The following is a 13,345-nucleotide window of genomic DNA, read 5'->3' on the forward strand; positions in this document are numbered from 1 at the left end:
AAGCTCAACAAGCGCTCATACTTCATCTTAGAAGACTCGTAAGGGAAGTTGGAGGTCAAAGGTCGGTAGATGTATAGTGGAGTCGGCGGGCAAGGGAAGACTCGCTGGCACTGGAGAGGATATATCACGCATATATATATTCACCTCGGAGCTTTCTATATTCGTCCCAAACACCACATATCCGTGTTTGATAGACGAATTAACACTCCCCTGCATTCGCAAGAATACTCCCCTGTTAGTTCTGCAGTGGGTTCCACTCCAGCTCTCTGGCCTCCTTTTCAGATATAATTAAGTCGCATCCAGGGTGTTGACCTCACCCTCAGCGCCCGTCCCTCACCTTTTCCACTCCCCGTGTCGGCCTGATTCCCTGCCCCTCTTCGAATACTTTGCTTCTTTAAACTTGCGAGCGGCCCCCGACCGACGCGGCAGTCTCTTCACGTCGGATTCCTCCGAGGACAGCAGGTAATCGTCCCGTGTTACCTGCTCCTCTTTGAATATACTGCTTCACCATATCTGCGAAAAGTGTAGATAAATTGACCACCCGACTCATTACTGGCTTTAACAACATTATCATAGAATCATAGGTGACGTTAAATACGACTGCTTGGTGGTATTTGAGCTGCACTTGGACCCGAGTTAGACTGTTGCGGACTATGCAATTGTTGCAACGGATGACTTGGTACCAGAGGATGAGGATAAGGGTGATCTCTTCACTGAGTCTCCGGATGACTTTGCTAGAATTGGCAGACATGGCCACATTGTATGTTTCTCTAATAATTTTATGGGATATATTAACAGTTTTCTAGTTCTTGATGATGGAAGGCAGGCTTCCGCAGATCCCTGAGAGCTCTCTCGAAGGCGACAATGCAGATGTGGCTGAAAAGGATAGTGATATTAGTAACACTTTGTTCTGGCTCTACATTCGCGATGTTGAATCCTTTGCCTACAGACTTCAAGTTTTTGAGGGAGAGCTGTTTTTCCGTATCCTAGAGTATGTTTCCCCTCCTGTTTTTAACTTGTCTAACATAACTCTAGAACACCCATCAATAGTAGGATTGGGCAGGCCTGTGAGGATTGTGAGGATGAAGAGGCATATTCTGTTCTGCGAAACTGCTGTAGTGCATATGGCGCTATGAGTGCTCTTGGATGCTTAGCGACTTAGTTTACTCGAAGCTTGGCTAATTAAGTCGATCTTTGCTCGGGCTCAGTAGGTCTCAATGTGTGATTAATGGAAGAGTAAATGGAACGCGATGCAAGGCTTGGCTGCCCCTCAGCTCTGAACTTCGTATACTAAAACATGCCAGAATTATTCTGTTTTGGAGCTATTTGCAAAGGCTAGAGTTTATTTATGGCTGCTACAGGACTTAGATTGTCAACCCTTGATCTAGAAAGTCCTTTTCATACCTCCCCTCAACCGGAACTCACACTAAGTAACATTGCACATCGCACCAAGCCCAACCTTCCACGAGCTCAGAATGGGCAACTATCTGTTCCTACTATGACTCTGCTTTAAAGTTCCATTCCCGTCTTCTCAAGCCTTTCCCTGTCATTCGGGTGTTTAAGAAGCTTCCACACTGCCACCACGCTTGTTGTCCGCCTTCCTACCTCTCTTCCTCCGGGCACACTCTTTGGACGGGGTTTTGGGCATAACTGGTATGGCAGGGTATGTGCCCCGATGTAGGCCCATACTGGATGGGGATAGGGAAGGATGTTGGTTAATAGCTGGGACTGTAACCTCCCACCGTTTCCATCTTCTAAACTTTCGGGCTAGATGTGTAGACTTTACCCTGACTTGAACACGATGACATTGCATTCACATCTGAGGCATTTGGTAAGCATTCAAATTGCTATCTAGGGCCTTCTTAGATGACTTCGGTATAGTGAATGGGGGTCCTTTGGGAGGGGGTGTTTTGTGGGGGTCTCCTTCTGAAAGCTGTGCACGGGCCCTGGAATAGCTCGAACCTCGGCATGGCTGTTTGAGGCTGGCCCAGGTGCGTACAGTTCGTTCATACACGCTAAAAACTCGCTTGAGCAGCCAAGCGTTAGAAATTAAAAGCAGAAAGTGTTGCGTTAGCTTTTAACTTTTTTGTATCTAGCTTAACTTTTTTATGTCTAGCTTAACTTTTGTATATGTAAGGTTATCTTTTAGCTACAAAGCTAGTATGTAAAAGGTAATAGCCCTGCAACAGAAGCAGGGGACGTAAATAGCAGTGTAAGTACATTTTAATTATAAATTAGGAGCATATCTAGCGCATTCTAGAATACAATTGCAATAAGCCTTTTTATATCTAGAAACTTAACAATTTGTATTTTTAATGTCTCTTAATACTGTACCTTCTCTTATGCCTTCTTTTACAGAAGTTATCTAGCAATACTACTGCCTAGTTAAGTAAGCTTAAACCCTAGTTAACAATCTTACTATTAATACGCAGAACCTTATTATTAAGGATAAGAATAAGGCCTTTGCTAAAGAGCGTAGCTATCCCCTGCTAGAAGTTAAGCCTATAGGCCTTAATGTATAAGTAAGTAAGCTTTAAGATACATTTATTATTTATTTAAAATGTACTCTAAGTGTATTATAAAAGAAAGATAATGTATAGCTAGCACTTACTAAAAGCGTTAACTCTATTATTGCCTATAAGATAGACAGTAGCTAGATCCTACTTAAATACCCCTATACACATCTAGATAGGTATGCTTATGTACTTAATTATAATAACTCTACTTAGCAGTAAGCTATATTAATGTTAAAGGTACTTATAGCAGCTAATTTTTTAAGAATACTTTAAAAATTTATTACTAATGTATTATTATTATATTAGGGTTACTAATTCTTGTGCTAAGTTGTCTTACTGTTCTGCCTAGTCTACTTACCCTACCTTAGGTGTAATGCCCTCTGTGCTGAATATTAGTGCACAGGATTCTGTGGCTGCGAATACCTACATCTAGACCTATCTAACATGTAATATAAATAGATTTTAGATTTAATGTAGGCTTATTACGCAAAGCTCTGTATAATTAATAATATATTAAAAACAGATTTAAAGAGGCGTAAATCTATAGTAATTTTCTAGGGGGCATAGACTAAGTTTAACATATATAAAGCTTATAATTTATAAGTAGAGAGCTGTAAGCTTATAATTAAGTAGCTAAGATTTCTAGTAAGCCTACTTTTAAATATATTCTTATAACACTTTTATTACATTTAGCATAAGTTTCTAATATATCTAGGACCTAAATAGCAGATTAACTTTTTACTTAGCCTATAAGAACTATTACGCAGCTCTAGAAGAGTGTAGTAAGCACTTCTATAAGTAGCTTCTGCCTAATACCTTTAATAAGCCTCTTTTAAAAAGGTTAGTGCGTAGTGTTAAGGTACCTTAAGAGGCACCTAAATACTGTAGTGTTGTTAAGCTAAGCATCTTAAAGCGCTAAATGTGCAGTAAGTCTATTTAAAGAATAGCTATATATCTATTCTAAATTAACTTTTAATGTATCTAGGTATTAACTATCTACAAGGCTAAGAAAACATAGTCTAATATAACAGCTGTGCTCTTTATTTTTACCTTATTATCTTTAATAACTAGATTAATAAGCTAATTACAATATTTGTTTTATTTAGGACATATATTAGTTGCCCTCCTTCTCCTAGTTATGCTCTAGAGGACGTTATTAATTATTTAGTTAGAGTAATAGCTAACTATGTTACACCTAATATAACACTTAGTAAGTAAAAACATTCTATATGTATTTAAAATGTATTTAGAACTAAACCTACTGCTATAGCCTAGTTCTTGCAGAGCCTAATGCTTTATTAATTTTATAATAACTACTATGTAGCTACTCTCTCTTAGATTTACTAGTCTTTTGTAAATAAAGATTAAATTAGGTGTCTTCTATACTAAGAACGCCTACTTGCCTATCCCTAAGGCAAGACCACCTGTGGTGTACTAGCTAAGTATTATCAGCAGCGTTTCTTGCTAGTGGAAGAGGTAAGTATATTTTATAAATACATTTAAAATGCATTTCTAATATATCTAGCGCTATATCTAAAGCTACTATAATGATACTAATAGGGTTATAATTATCTGTTGCTATAAGCAGCAGATTAAGCTTTTACTCTAATAAGAGTCTTTTAAGATTAATATGTCTTTTAAATGTATCTGTAACGCCGCCTTTAATAAGATTATTGCTGTATTATAAAGTAAAAAGTATAAGAAGAGTAAGTTATAGATCTATATACATTCTAGATGTATTATTAATGTATCTAGACGTTTTATATTTTTATATTATTACTAATAGCGCTAGGCGTGTTACTTATTAGCGTATAATAGCGTGTATTAATAAGCTTGTTTTTAAGATAATAAATAAACAACTCTACTTCTAATACTTACATAGTAAAGGCTTAATAGCCTTAGTTGCTAATATAGATAGGAAGCAACTAGCTAGTAAGTAGATATAGGATACATTCTGTATTATGCTAAAACTAATAAGAATAGATACTAATTATATACAGGTATTACACATTAGCTTTAGTCTATTAATCTGTACAGCTATAATTAGAGGTAGTAAGTAAGGCAACTTTTTATCTTCTGCTGCGTCTACTTTAGGCGTAGTATTAAGAGAGCTGCTGGGCCTAGATAGACTTGCTACTCTGTTTATACCTAAATAGTTACTATACTAGAGGCATTAGCTACTAAATATTACTAGATCCTAGATCTGCTAATTAGTATATTTTAAGAATTTATTTATTATGCATTTTATAATGTTGCTAATTATATCTTAGAGAACAAATGTAATTTAATTTAGCAGTAGGCCTGCTATAAAAAACACTTTATAATTACTACTAGATTAAATCTAAATCTTTCTAATATTTCTACTTCTAACTTCCTTTAACAACGCCTGCACACTAATAGTGTTAAGCAGACAGTAAATGTGTCTTATGCTTATAGAACCTAGCAGCATCTCCTGCCTGCAGTTTTTAGGTACGTTCTACTTGTTATTACATTCTAATTTAATTTAGAATACATACTAATTACATTCTAATTAGGGCCTAGTCTATAGATTAATGTATTATAGAGGAGTGTACTGCCTAGGACAAAGGTGTATCCCACACCTACTGTAATTGCTTAATAAATAAGCAGTACAAGGAGCATATGCTTTGTAAAAGTAAGTAAGCTTTTAAAATGTATTTAGAATTAATTCTTAATACATTCTAGAGCGTGTTGCAGCGTAAGGGATTATAGGAATAAAAGAAATTAATCTTATAAAGGAAGGTAAAGACTAGGTGCTGTTTACTGCTACCTTAAGCAGTAATATACCTGGTAGTGCTTGCTGTGGTTAGCTAGCTAAACAAAGCTCTTAGGCACTAATTAAGTCTTGTGGAGTGTCTGTCTTGTCTGCTAAGTTGCTGTCTTGCGTTCTAAAATTAACAAGGTATGTTTAGATACATATTAGATACATATTAGATACATTGCTTACCTACTCTAGATCTACCCTGTCTCTATGTGTCCCTTCTCTAGAGAAGTAGTAGGATACAACTAAATTACATTTTAAATGCATTGCTAACCTTATTACTAGCTTAACTAGTTTGCCTTTAAAGCTACGCTACATTCTGTTGTAAGGGTCACTTCTAAGGCTACTAACTGTGGTAGATAAATAGGATATACAGCAGTTTAAGCTTAAAAAACACTAAATAGAGCTCCTAGCTTTTAAGATTTAATATAAGGAGTGTTATCTAGCAATAAGCTTAGCTATAGAGGACTTAGATGTAGATAACAAAAGTAGATATAAGTAGCTAAATAGATTATAAACACATCTATAATATATTCTTAATTATGTTTAGCATTATAATATACACCTACGCTTTTTATTTTATACCTATTAGTATTATTCTTAACATAATTATTATTAGATTTAAAGATAAAGCAGTTAAGTAAACATTAACTATATAAATAACTACTTTTAGGACCTTTAAAAAATACTTTTAAAACATTAAGTAATATAAATTAGTTTTAATATTATATTAATTTTAGCTTTTAAGTAGTTTACTTTCTAAACATTAAAAACAAAGTATTGCATTTAAATTACTTTTTAGGTTAGAGAAAGCTATTAGCTCTAGAATTATATTTTAATAAAACACCTAAGTTAATGCAGGGGTATTGTATCTGTAATAAATCTACCTTTTATAAAAGCAGCCTTAGCTGCTTAAAAAATCCTTTAGATTATATCTAAATAAAATCTTTATCCTTAAAAAGTAGCTTAAGCTGCTTAAAAAAAAAACCCTAGGTAATGCATCTAAATTAAATTCTTATAGCTTCTTTTATGTATATCTAGTAATTGTATCTAGAACTACTCCTTATCTGCTTAAATGTGCCTACGCAGGATACCCTTGTGAGTTAGGCCTGTATACTAGTTAGCAGGTACATCCTACTTAGGGAAGTAGTCACAGCTAGCATAGGCCCTATTAAAAGTGCATTCTAGATATAATTAGAATACATAACCTAAAATTTAGGGAATTATATCTTAAACAGAGAACACTTATGCTTATAAGCCCTACGCGTGTTAGTTACCTTACTGCAGTTTACGCACAGAGATTTATAACTATTATTATAAACAGAAATAATATAAAGTAGGGCTAAGATATTAGGTAACTAGAATATAATTAGTATTTAAACTTAGGTAATGTATCTAGAATATATCTACATACCTTAAAAGTTTTGCCTAGAATTATAGGCATCTCTACACCTTTAGCAACATAGATTGTAAACAGGTTGTTAGAAGACTAAGACTTTTAGATATATTTTATATATAATATCTAAATAATACTTACTTTAAGATTGTTATAGCAAATAACACAGCTAACCTTATAGTTAAACGCCTAAAAAGGTAAGTGTAGATACATTTAAGATATAAATTTAAAAATTATATCTAAAACTAACTTACTTTACTATCTTTAACCTTTATGTCCTTATTTAGATTATAGTTATTATCCTCTAAGTTAACCTTCTTTCTATACTAGATATAATTAAAATATAATTTAGAAAATATATCTAAAAAGTATCTTACCTTAGTTATACTACCTTTAGCTGCCTTAACTACCTTTTTTTTAGCAGTAACTTGCTTCTTCTTTGCGCAGGCATCTGCGTAAATCTTTTTTTAAGTTTTTAGCAGCTAGATATAATTAGTGCTATTCTAGTAATGTATCCTATAAGTAGCAAAACATACAGGATTCTAACGCAAAGCAAGCCTAGCATCCTTGTCACTATTCTCTGCTGCCTGTTAAATAGTCTCTATAATTGCCTTGTACGTATCTAGATATAATTAGAATGTATAACTAAAATTTAGGAATTATATCTAGAATGTATACCTTTAATAATCTAAAGTTTAGCTGCTTTCTTCTGTCTTTTAGCTTAATTTCTAATAATTAGCAGAGCATGTGCTTTGCAAACATGCTTAGGTAGACTAGAACAACTAGAGATAAAGTGCTAGATATAATTAGAATACATTACTTAAGGTAAGAATTATATCTAGAGTTAATTCTTACTTACTCTATAATTATTAACTTAGCACTAACACTTAGTATATAAAGAATTAAAGCCTTAGATAACTTAAGCAGCTACACTGCTTTCTTTACTCTTAATAAAAAGTTGCATCTCTTTGTCTTAGACACTATCCTAGATAATATTAAGTATAAACTTAAATTAGGGAATTATATCCTAAATGTACTTATATGTACTGTCTTTTGCACCTAATCTAGAACACAACGCAGCAAATAATAGAGCGTACAATAATTAATGTAGGATTACTGCAGATACAATTAGGATACAATATCTAAGCTCTTACTTTTTAGTAGGGCGCTACCTAAAAGTAAGTAAGCTAAATAATAAGGGGAATAGGACTTACGCAAGTACTTAGGCTGCTATAGGGGTTTAAGAATTCTATTTAGATAGAAATAGCGCTTAATTTAAAGAGTTTTTAGAGAGTTTTAAGGCTGCGACCTGACGTAGTGGTGGGTGCTGTTTGGAGGAAGTTTTCCCGTGTCGCGCGAGCTTTTGGATACATTGGCCGAAATTTAGCCGACAAGCGAGATTTTAGCGTGTATGACCGAGCTGCAACCTCCTGGCCCAGCAACCAGCTTCCGCAACAACTCACATCACAATAAGGACTCCCTCTTTCTCTGTTACTGTCTCTCTCTCCACCCGCATATTCCTCCGAACACATGCACACCTAACGCCCATTGTATCGCTCCGCTTCCTCCCCATCGTTGCGCCTATGGACTGCACGAACACATGGCTGGCCGACGTCCACGCTGCAGGCGGCGATTTGGAGCCGCCACCCAAACCCGAAATCCCTGCTGAGTATTTGCAGAAGCCTCGAAGGCGACCCGCACCTGAGACTTACCTAGCCTCTCCACCTTCCTGCATATGCGCATCTTTCGCACGACCGAAACGACGACGCGTTGTGCTCTCCGAGATCGATCCGCCGAATCAAAAGCGACAGCGAAGCCTCAACGCTGTAGCGCACGTCATGTCGCAGCGGTCGCCAACGAGGAAGTCGAGCAGGCAGACTGGGACGGCAGGCAAGGCGCGTATCACAACGAAGGAGGCGCCACCGGTGGAGGATGTCATAGCGGCAGTGGAGCATATTGTGCTTGGAACGCAGCATGTCATAGACCCTAATACGACACCACGGCCGACTCGTCAGAAGCGGGTAGCTCCTCCAGCGCTGCCAATTCCAGACCCGCACACCAGACCAGCGCCGATACTGACGCCCAGCGTATCCGAGGAGCAAGCAGGCGAGGATACAGAAGCTGAGTCTGCCCATGAATCAACGACTTCGAAGCGGTCGCGCAGCCCAACCCGCCGCATGGTCGATCTTAAAGTCGCGAAGAAGCCCGTGGTCTCTAAGACGGCGACATCAAGCACAGACGTCCCTCAGGATGTGAAAACATTGTACAAGACAATTCAAGCGCTGGCAAGGAGATCGAAAGGCGTCATCCCGCTAGGCATCGAGGTACATCTCCAAAGAACACTAATCGCAGTCTCGTTGCTAACAGTTCGCCAGACTGAGGTGAAACAGGACTCCAACGGTGACCTTGACGACTTGGAGGACTACATGGCAAAGACACCGAACGGCAAGACGCACGAAGAACTGAAGGACGAATTCAAAGGCATGCGGGACATTCGGAACGAGACCTCAGCATGCAAAACGAAGCACCTCCACGAACCGAGCTGGAACGAACTTGTGCACAGCCAGATGCTGAAGCAAGCTGTGCTCGGTCGCCCTGGGTTCTCGTACTACAACATCACCACTGCGCGTGTCATCAAGGAGCTTGTGCCAGGCAACGAATACGGCGAGCTTCTAAAGGGCAAGATGATCGACTTTGCTGTTACCCTTGGTCCTCCGCTAATACCTACGGCCAACGTCATCAACCGCCTGACTGCATCTCCCCGAAAACTTCAGCGTACCTGCAACCCCTCCGATTACTCTCCCCTCTGCTACGAACCAGCTGTTCTTGGCATCGAGACAAAATCCCCCGACGGCGGTAGTGAGAACGGGGAGGTGCAACTATCCGTCTGGACAATGGCCTACTTCAACCGCCTGCGCCAGCTCATCCAGGATCCTGTGTCTATGACACTCCCTCTACTCTTGGTTGTGGACGCGCGCTGGAAGTTGTACTTTGCCAGTGACTTAGCACATGAGATTCATCTTATTGATGCTGTGGATATTGGCACTACGGCCGATATTATTGGATGTTATACTATCTTGGAGGCGTTGAGGGTGATATTTAAATGGGTGGAGGAGATATATAGCCCGTGGTTCTTGGAGGGACTGAAACCTGAATGATATTGTTCTAGCAGACGCATAGCCGATAAAGGCTTAGTATATACCCATTTATTTGTTAATTAATTAGTGAAGTGATGCATACATAGTGCCTTTCTTATTCTTTGGATATTAACTTGGTCGTACCTAGTTAGCTAATGGTCCCGTTTTGGTTCCTACATTGGATCCCGTTCCCGGTGCCTGGTTCTGGGTCTAGGCGAGATTTAATATGGTTAGAGATTTTGCTCGAACCTCCTGGTACCTACCCGCTCAGATTGCGTGAGGGGGGTTGAACACGTTCTGGTAGATGAAGGAGGTTGAGATTGGCATCAGATACCGCCACTTCTAGCCAGGAGGGCGCAAAGAGGTCCCCGAGTCACCACGATCAGATTAGATGAATCTGGAACCAGGCACTCGGTGTCGAATACCGGGGACTAAACGAGGCTGTCCTTGGCGATTTGCGATCCAACGCTCGTCACTTCGGTCTCGAAAAAACTTGGCGCTCCCGAATCTACAAGGGGCTCATGTACGGGTTGCCCCTCCCACAACCCCCGGCTGTCAACGCCACTTAGGGGCCAAATTTGACGATGAATCTCACGATTTTAATGCTCTTAATTAAGGATTTAATTCTGCCAAGTGTGCTTTTAATAATATAGAGAATTAGAGGCCTTTCACTACTTTGTATAGCCTCCTCCTGCCTCTATTACAGCCATGCAGCGCTCTCTTATGTTTGTTACATACTTTAGAAAGTTAGATAGATTAAGCTTCTAATCTTCCTCTGCATATTAATATACTTCTTTTTAGAAACCTCCTGCTGATGCAATCCTTTAGGATCCTCTATACGTTTTTAATTAGGTTTAACTTAGGTAAATTAGCTAGCTATACTATACAGAGGATTCTAAGCTTATTGTGTATGTAACGGCGCAGGCAAGGCAATGGGTCCGAATGCGGTGTGAATCCACTCAGAGGCATATGGGAGTGCGTGGGGACTCAGAAACCTGGGAATTCTATTGACACCTATAGGCCTCGTACGAAAGGATATCAGAAAACTGGTAAGCTAGCTAAGGGGAGAGGTGCAGCTAGATACTTGGAGATAGGGGTAGCGCAGGGGGCAGGGCAGGGTCGGGGCAGATACGCGGAACCTTCGGATGTAGGTTCGTCAGGTAACTTTGAATGGAACGATTCATGCGAATCGTTACAGTGCAGAGCTTAAGTCCTCCTAGCTGTATAAGATATGGCTCTATCTTCTATAAAAATAGGCACTACAGGCACAATCTCCCTACAGTAAAGTTTACTGTAGATGTTACCCTAATCCTTCTCTATTCCTATAAGAGGCCCTTTACTGTAGCTTGTTATACAGGCCTATATTATGTACACAGAATAACCTTAACATTTAGGTATGCAACAGCTTAGTAGATACTTCTCTTCTGTAAGGCCGAGATGGTCCTTACGCGCGACGGGTATATATACTATTCTGTACGCAGAATCAACTGTTGGTTGATTATTCGCACCTTTTTGGTTGTATTGGCGCAGTGGTACAGAGCTCCGTCCTTACATATTAGTCTGTTGCCGCAATAATTGCATTCTTCCGCTTTAAGTCCTCTAACCTAATATCCTCTAGTCCTCTCAGCACTTTAAAGTGGTAGTGTTGTCCTGCCTCGTCTAGTCTTGATTTGTCCCATGTAAATGGTTCCGCCGTCTTCTCCGCTCTGTGGTAATCGCCAGCAGACTCTAGCTAATACTAATGAGGTCGCCCTTGAACAGCGTAAGCAACAGAACGCCTGTCCTAATCAATACTAAGCATTTAACCTTGTCTTTAAGCGAGCCAGGCGGGTACATGTCTTAGGCCGTTCCACACCTTATGCACTGGGTTGTTTGCTCCTGTGGCTCTGTTGACAAACACCCCTCCAAAATCGCCAACAGTAATGGGATTAAAGAAAGATGAGGCTGCTGACATCGTTCAGCCTGCCTCCCATGTCTTAGTCGAGCGATAGCTGGTCGGCCGCACCGTGTCGCCCGTGTCGCTGCTGGTGGTACGCGCGAACCTGGGGTAACTGGTCGATGGCGTCGTAGCCTTGCGCGGATAGACCGCTACCTACACTTTGCACTTCGCACCCGAGGCATCCTTCAACAGCACATCATCTGCTAGGCCTTGCTTCGCAACAATCTCTTTAATTGCCCTCTCTAGCTCACCTGAATCGAATCGGCCTTGGACCTGGCCCTTGATCGTGAACCAGTGTCGCTGCTTTTGGATGATCTGGTCCAACAGCGACACGTAAGCGTCGATGCACTCGTCGACCGTCATGCGCAGCGGACCGAGCATGATTGCTATGAGCCTGTGCTTCTCGTCAGCGGTGCATTCAGCATGGCAGGGCAGTCACTATTGACCCGCCAGTGCTGGTACCCCCGATCAAGTCAAAGTAGTCGCAAAGGCTTCAGCGGTGATTCCGGGTCGATGATCTCCATCAGTTGCTTCAAGGTCTGCAGCGTCGACAGGCCGCGGACGCCACCGCCATCAAGAGCGAGCAGGCGAAGGTCACTTTCGGGCATGGTTGGAGATATGGATAGGGGTCAACGAAAGCGTTAGTCTGGAGGAGGGATAAACAAACGTGCACAACGCCAGAAGGAAGCAAACCTGCGCTCAGATGAGTGTTGTCCATCCTCAGCTTGACGAGGCTGTGGATGCAGGTGGTTCAGCTGCGATTGCTAAGCTATGCGGTCATTGGACGGCTCGGGGAAACGTTCAGCCGAGGTAGGACTAATATTTTAAGGGAAATCTAGAAGCGGGAAGGCCAGGTGGCGGTGCTCCCAAAGCTCTCTATAGTTTGCCATCGCTAGCAGGGAGGACGGCCGAGCCGCTCTGGCCAGGAGCTTGCGCTGGAGGCGCAGTAATTAGTTATTTGGGTGTGGAGGAAGAGGCCGAAACAAGCATCAGATGTCGCCACTCTATGCAAATGTTCGCTAAAATGTTTCCAAGCACGGCCACACAGATCGGAGCTCTGGAAAGAGGCCAGCCCCCGGCCCGGAGCGGGACCCACTCCGGGAACCAACATAGTGTCTGTAGTTCGCCATGGTTCATCAAGCCAGAAAATGTAGCTTCTAAACAGCACAAGAGGAGGTAAATAGATGTGTGCGATAGACTTTCTTTTTAGGCATAGACGCAATATGTATTCCTTAGGCGCCCACTTCCAGGGAAATGCCTACAGCGTGCCTAGGCTGTCAAGCCTCCGAACATGTGAGGGGATGACAAGCATCCCGGTCATCTCTTTCGGAAAGCACTCATGCGCTGTTAGCATGAGTGATAACGTGTTGGATCAGTGAGCTGGACAGATAAGCGAACTCAATGTGTGCTAAGCCTAGCATGAATTAGCGTTGGTCCCCCTCAACGGTGCCCTTTATCTCAGCAAGCTCAGACAGGATGGGGAGAGAGCCTTGACAGGGGCAAGCCCCTGCTAGTAGCTTTAGTGGCGCAAGCCCCATCTCTCTAGCTAATAAGGGTATAAGAAAGGCTTTCTCTCCC

At 40.8% G+C, this 13,345-nt stretch overlaps 4 protein-coding genes across 4 annotated transcripts; 3 read left to right on the forward strand and 1 right to left on the reverse strand.

Moving 5' to 3' along the window:
- Positions 1 to 815: 815 nt before the first annotated feature.
- On the forward strand, positions 816 to 1,513 carry BDR25DRAFT_358250 (uncharacterized protein; the record flags this gene model as incomplete). The annotated part of the gene is made up of 4 exons (XM_033695915.1): positions 816 to 991; positions 1,051 to 1,161; positions 1,209 to 1,313; positions 1,369 to 1,513. 4 exons carry the CDS (start codon positions 816 to 818, stop codon positions 1,511 to 1,513), a joined length of 537 nt encoding a protein of 178 aa, XP_033544836.1.
- Positions 1,514 to 1,558: 45 nt separating this feature from the next.
- BDR25DRAFT_358251 (uncharacterized protein) lies at positions 1,559 to 2,010 on the reverse strand (the record flags this gene model as incomplete). Its single annotated transcript, XM_033695916.1, has 3 exons — positions 1,559 to 1,735; positions 1,782 to 1,819; positions 1,872 to 2,010. The coding sequence occupies 3 exons, from the start codon at positions 2,008 to 2,010 to the stop codon at positions 1,559 to 1,561; spliced, it is 354 nt and encodes a 117-aa protein (XP_033544837.1).
- A 6,146-nt stretch (positions 2,011 to 8,156) lies between these two features.
- Positions 8,157 to 9,886, forward strand: BDR25DRAFT_266464 (uncharacterized protein). The gene is made up of 2 exons (XM_033686990.1): positions 8,157 to 9,015; positions 9,067 to 9,886. The coding sequence occupies exons 1-2, from the start codon at positions 8,275 to 8,277 to the stop codon at positions 9,847 to 9,849; spliced, it is 1,524 nt and encodes a 507-aa protein (XP_033544838.1). The 5' UTR covers positions 8,157 to 8,274; the 3' UTR covers positions 9,850 to 9,886.
- A 1,625-nt stretch (positions 9,887 to 11,511) lies between these two features.
- Positions 11,512 to 12,465, forward strand: BDR25DRAFT_344698 (uncharacterized protein; the record flags this gene model as incomplete). Its single annotated transcript, XM_033693967.1, has 3 exons — positions 11,512 to 11,590; positions 11,790 to 11,858; positions 12,063 to 12,465. The coding sequence occupies 3 exons, from the start codon at positions 11,512 to 11,514 to the stop codon at positions 12,410 to 12,412; spliced, it is 498 nt and encodes a 165-aa protein (XP_033544839.1). The 3' UTR covers positions 12,413 to 12,465.
- Between the last annotated feature and the right edge of the window lie 880 nt (positions 12,466 to 13,345).

This window comes from Lindgomyces ingoldianus (assembly GCF_010093535.1).
Source record: "Lindgomyces ingoldianus strain ATCC 200398 unplaced genomic scaffold BDR25scaffold_27, whole genome shotgun sequence".
Classification (NCBI taxonomy): domain Eukaryota; kingdom Fungi; phylum Ascomycota; class Dothideomycetes; order Pleosporales; family Lindgomycetaceae; genus Lindgomyces; species Lindgomyces ingoldianus.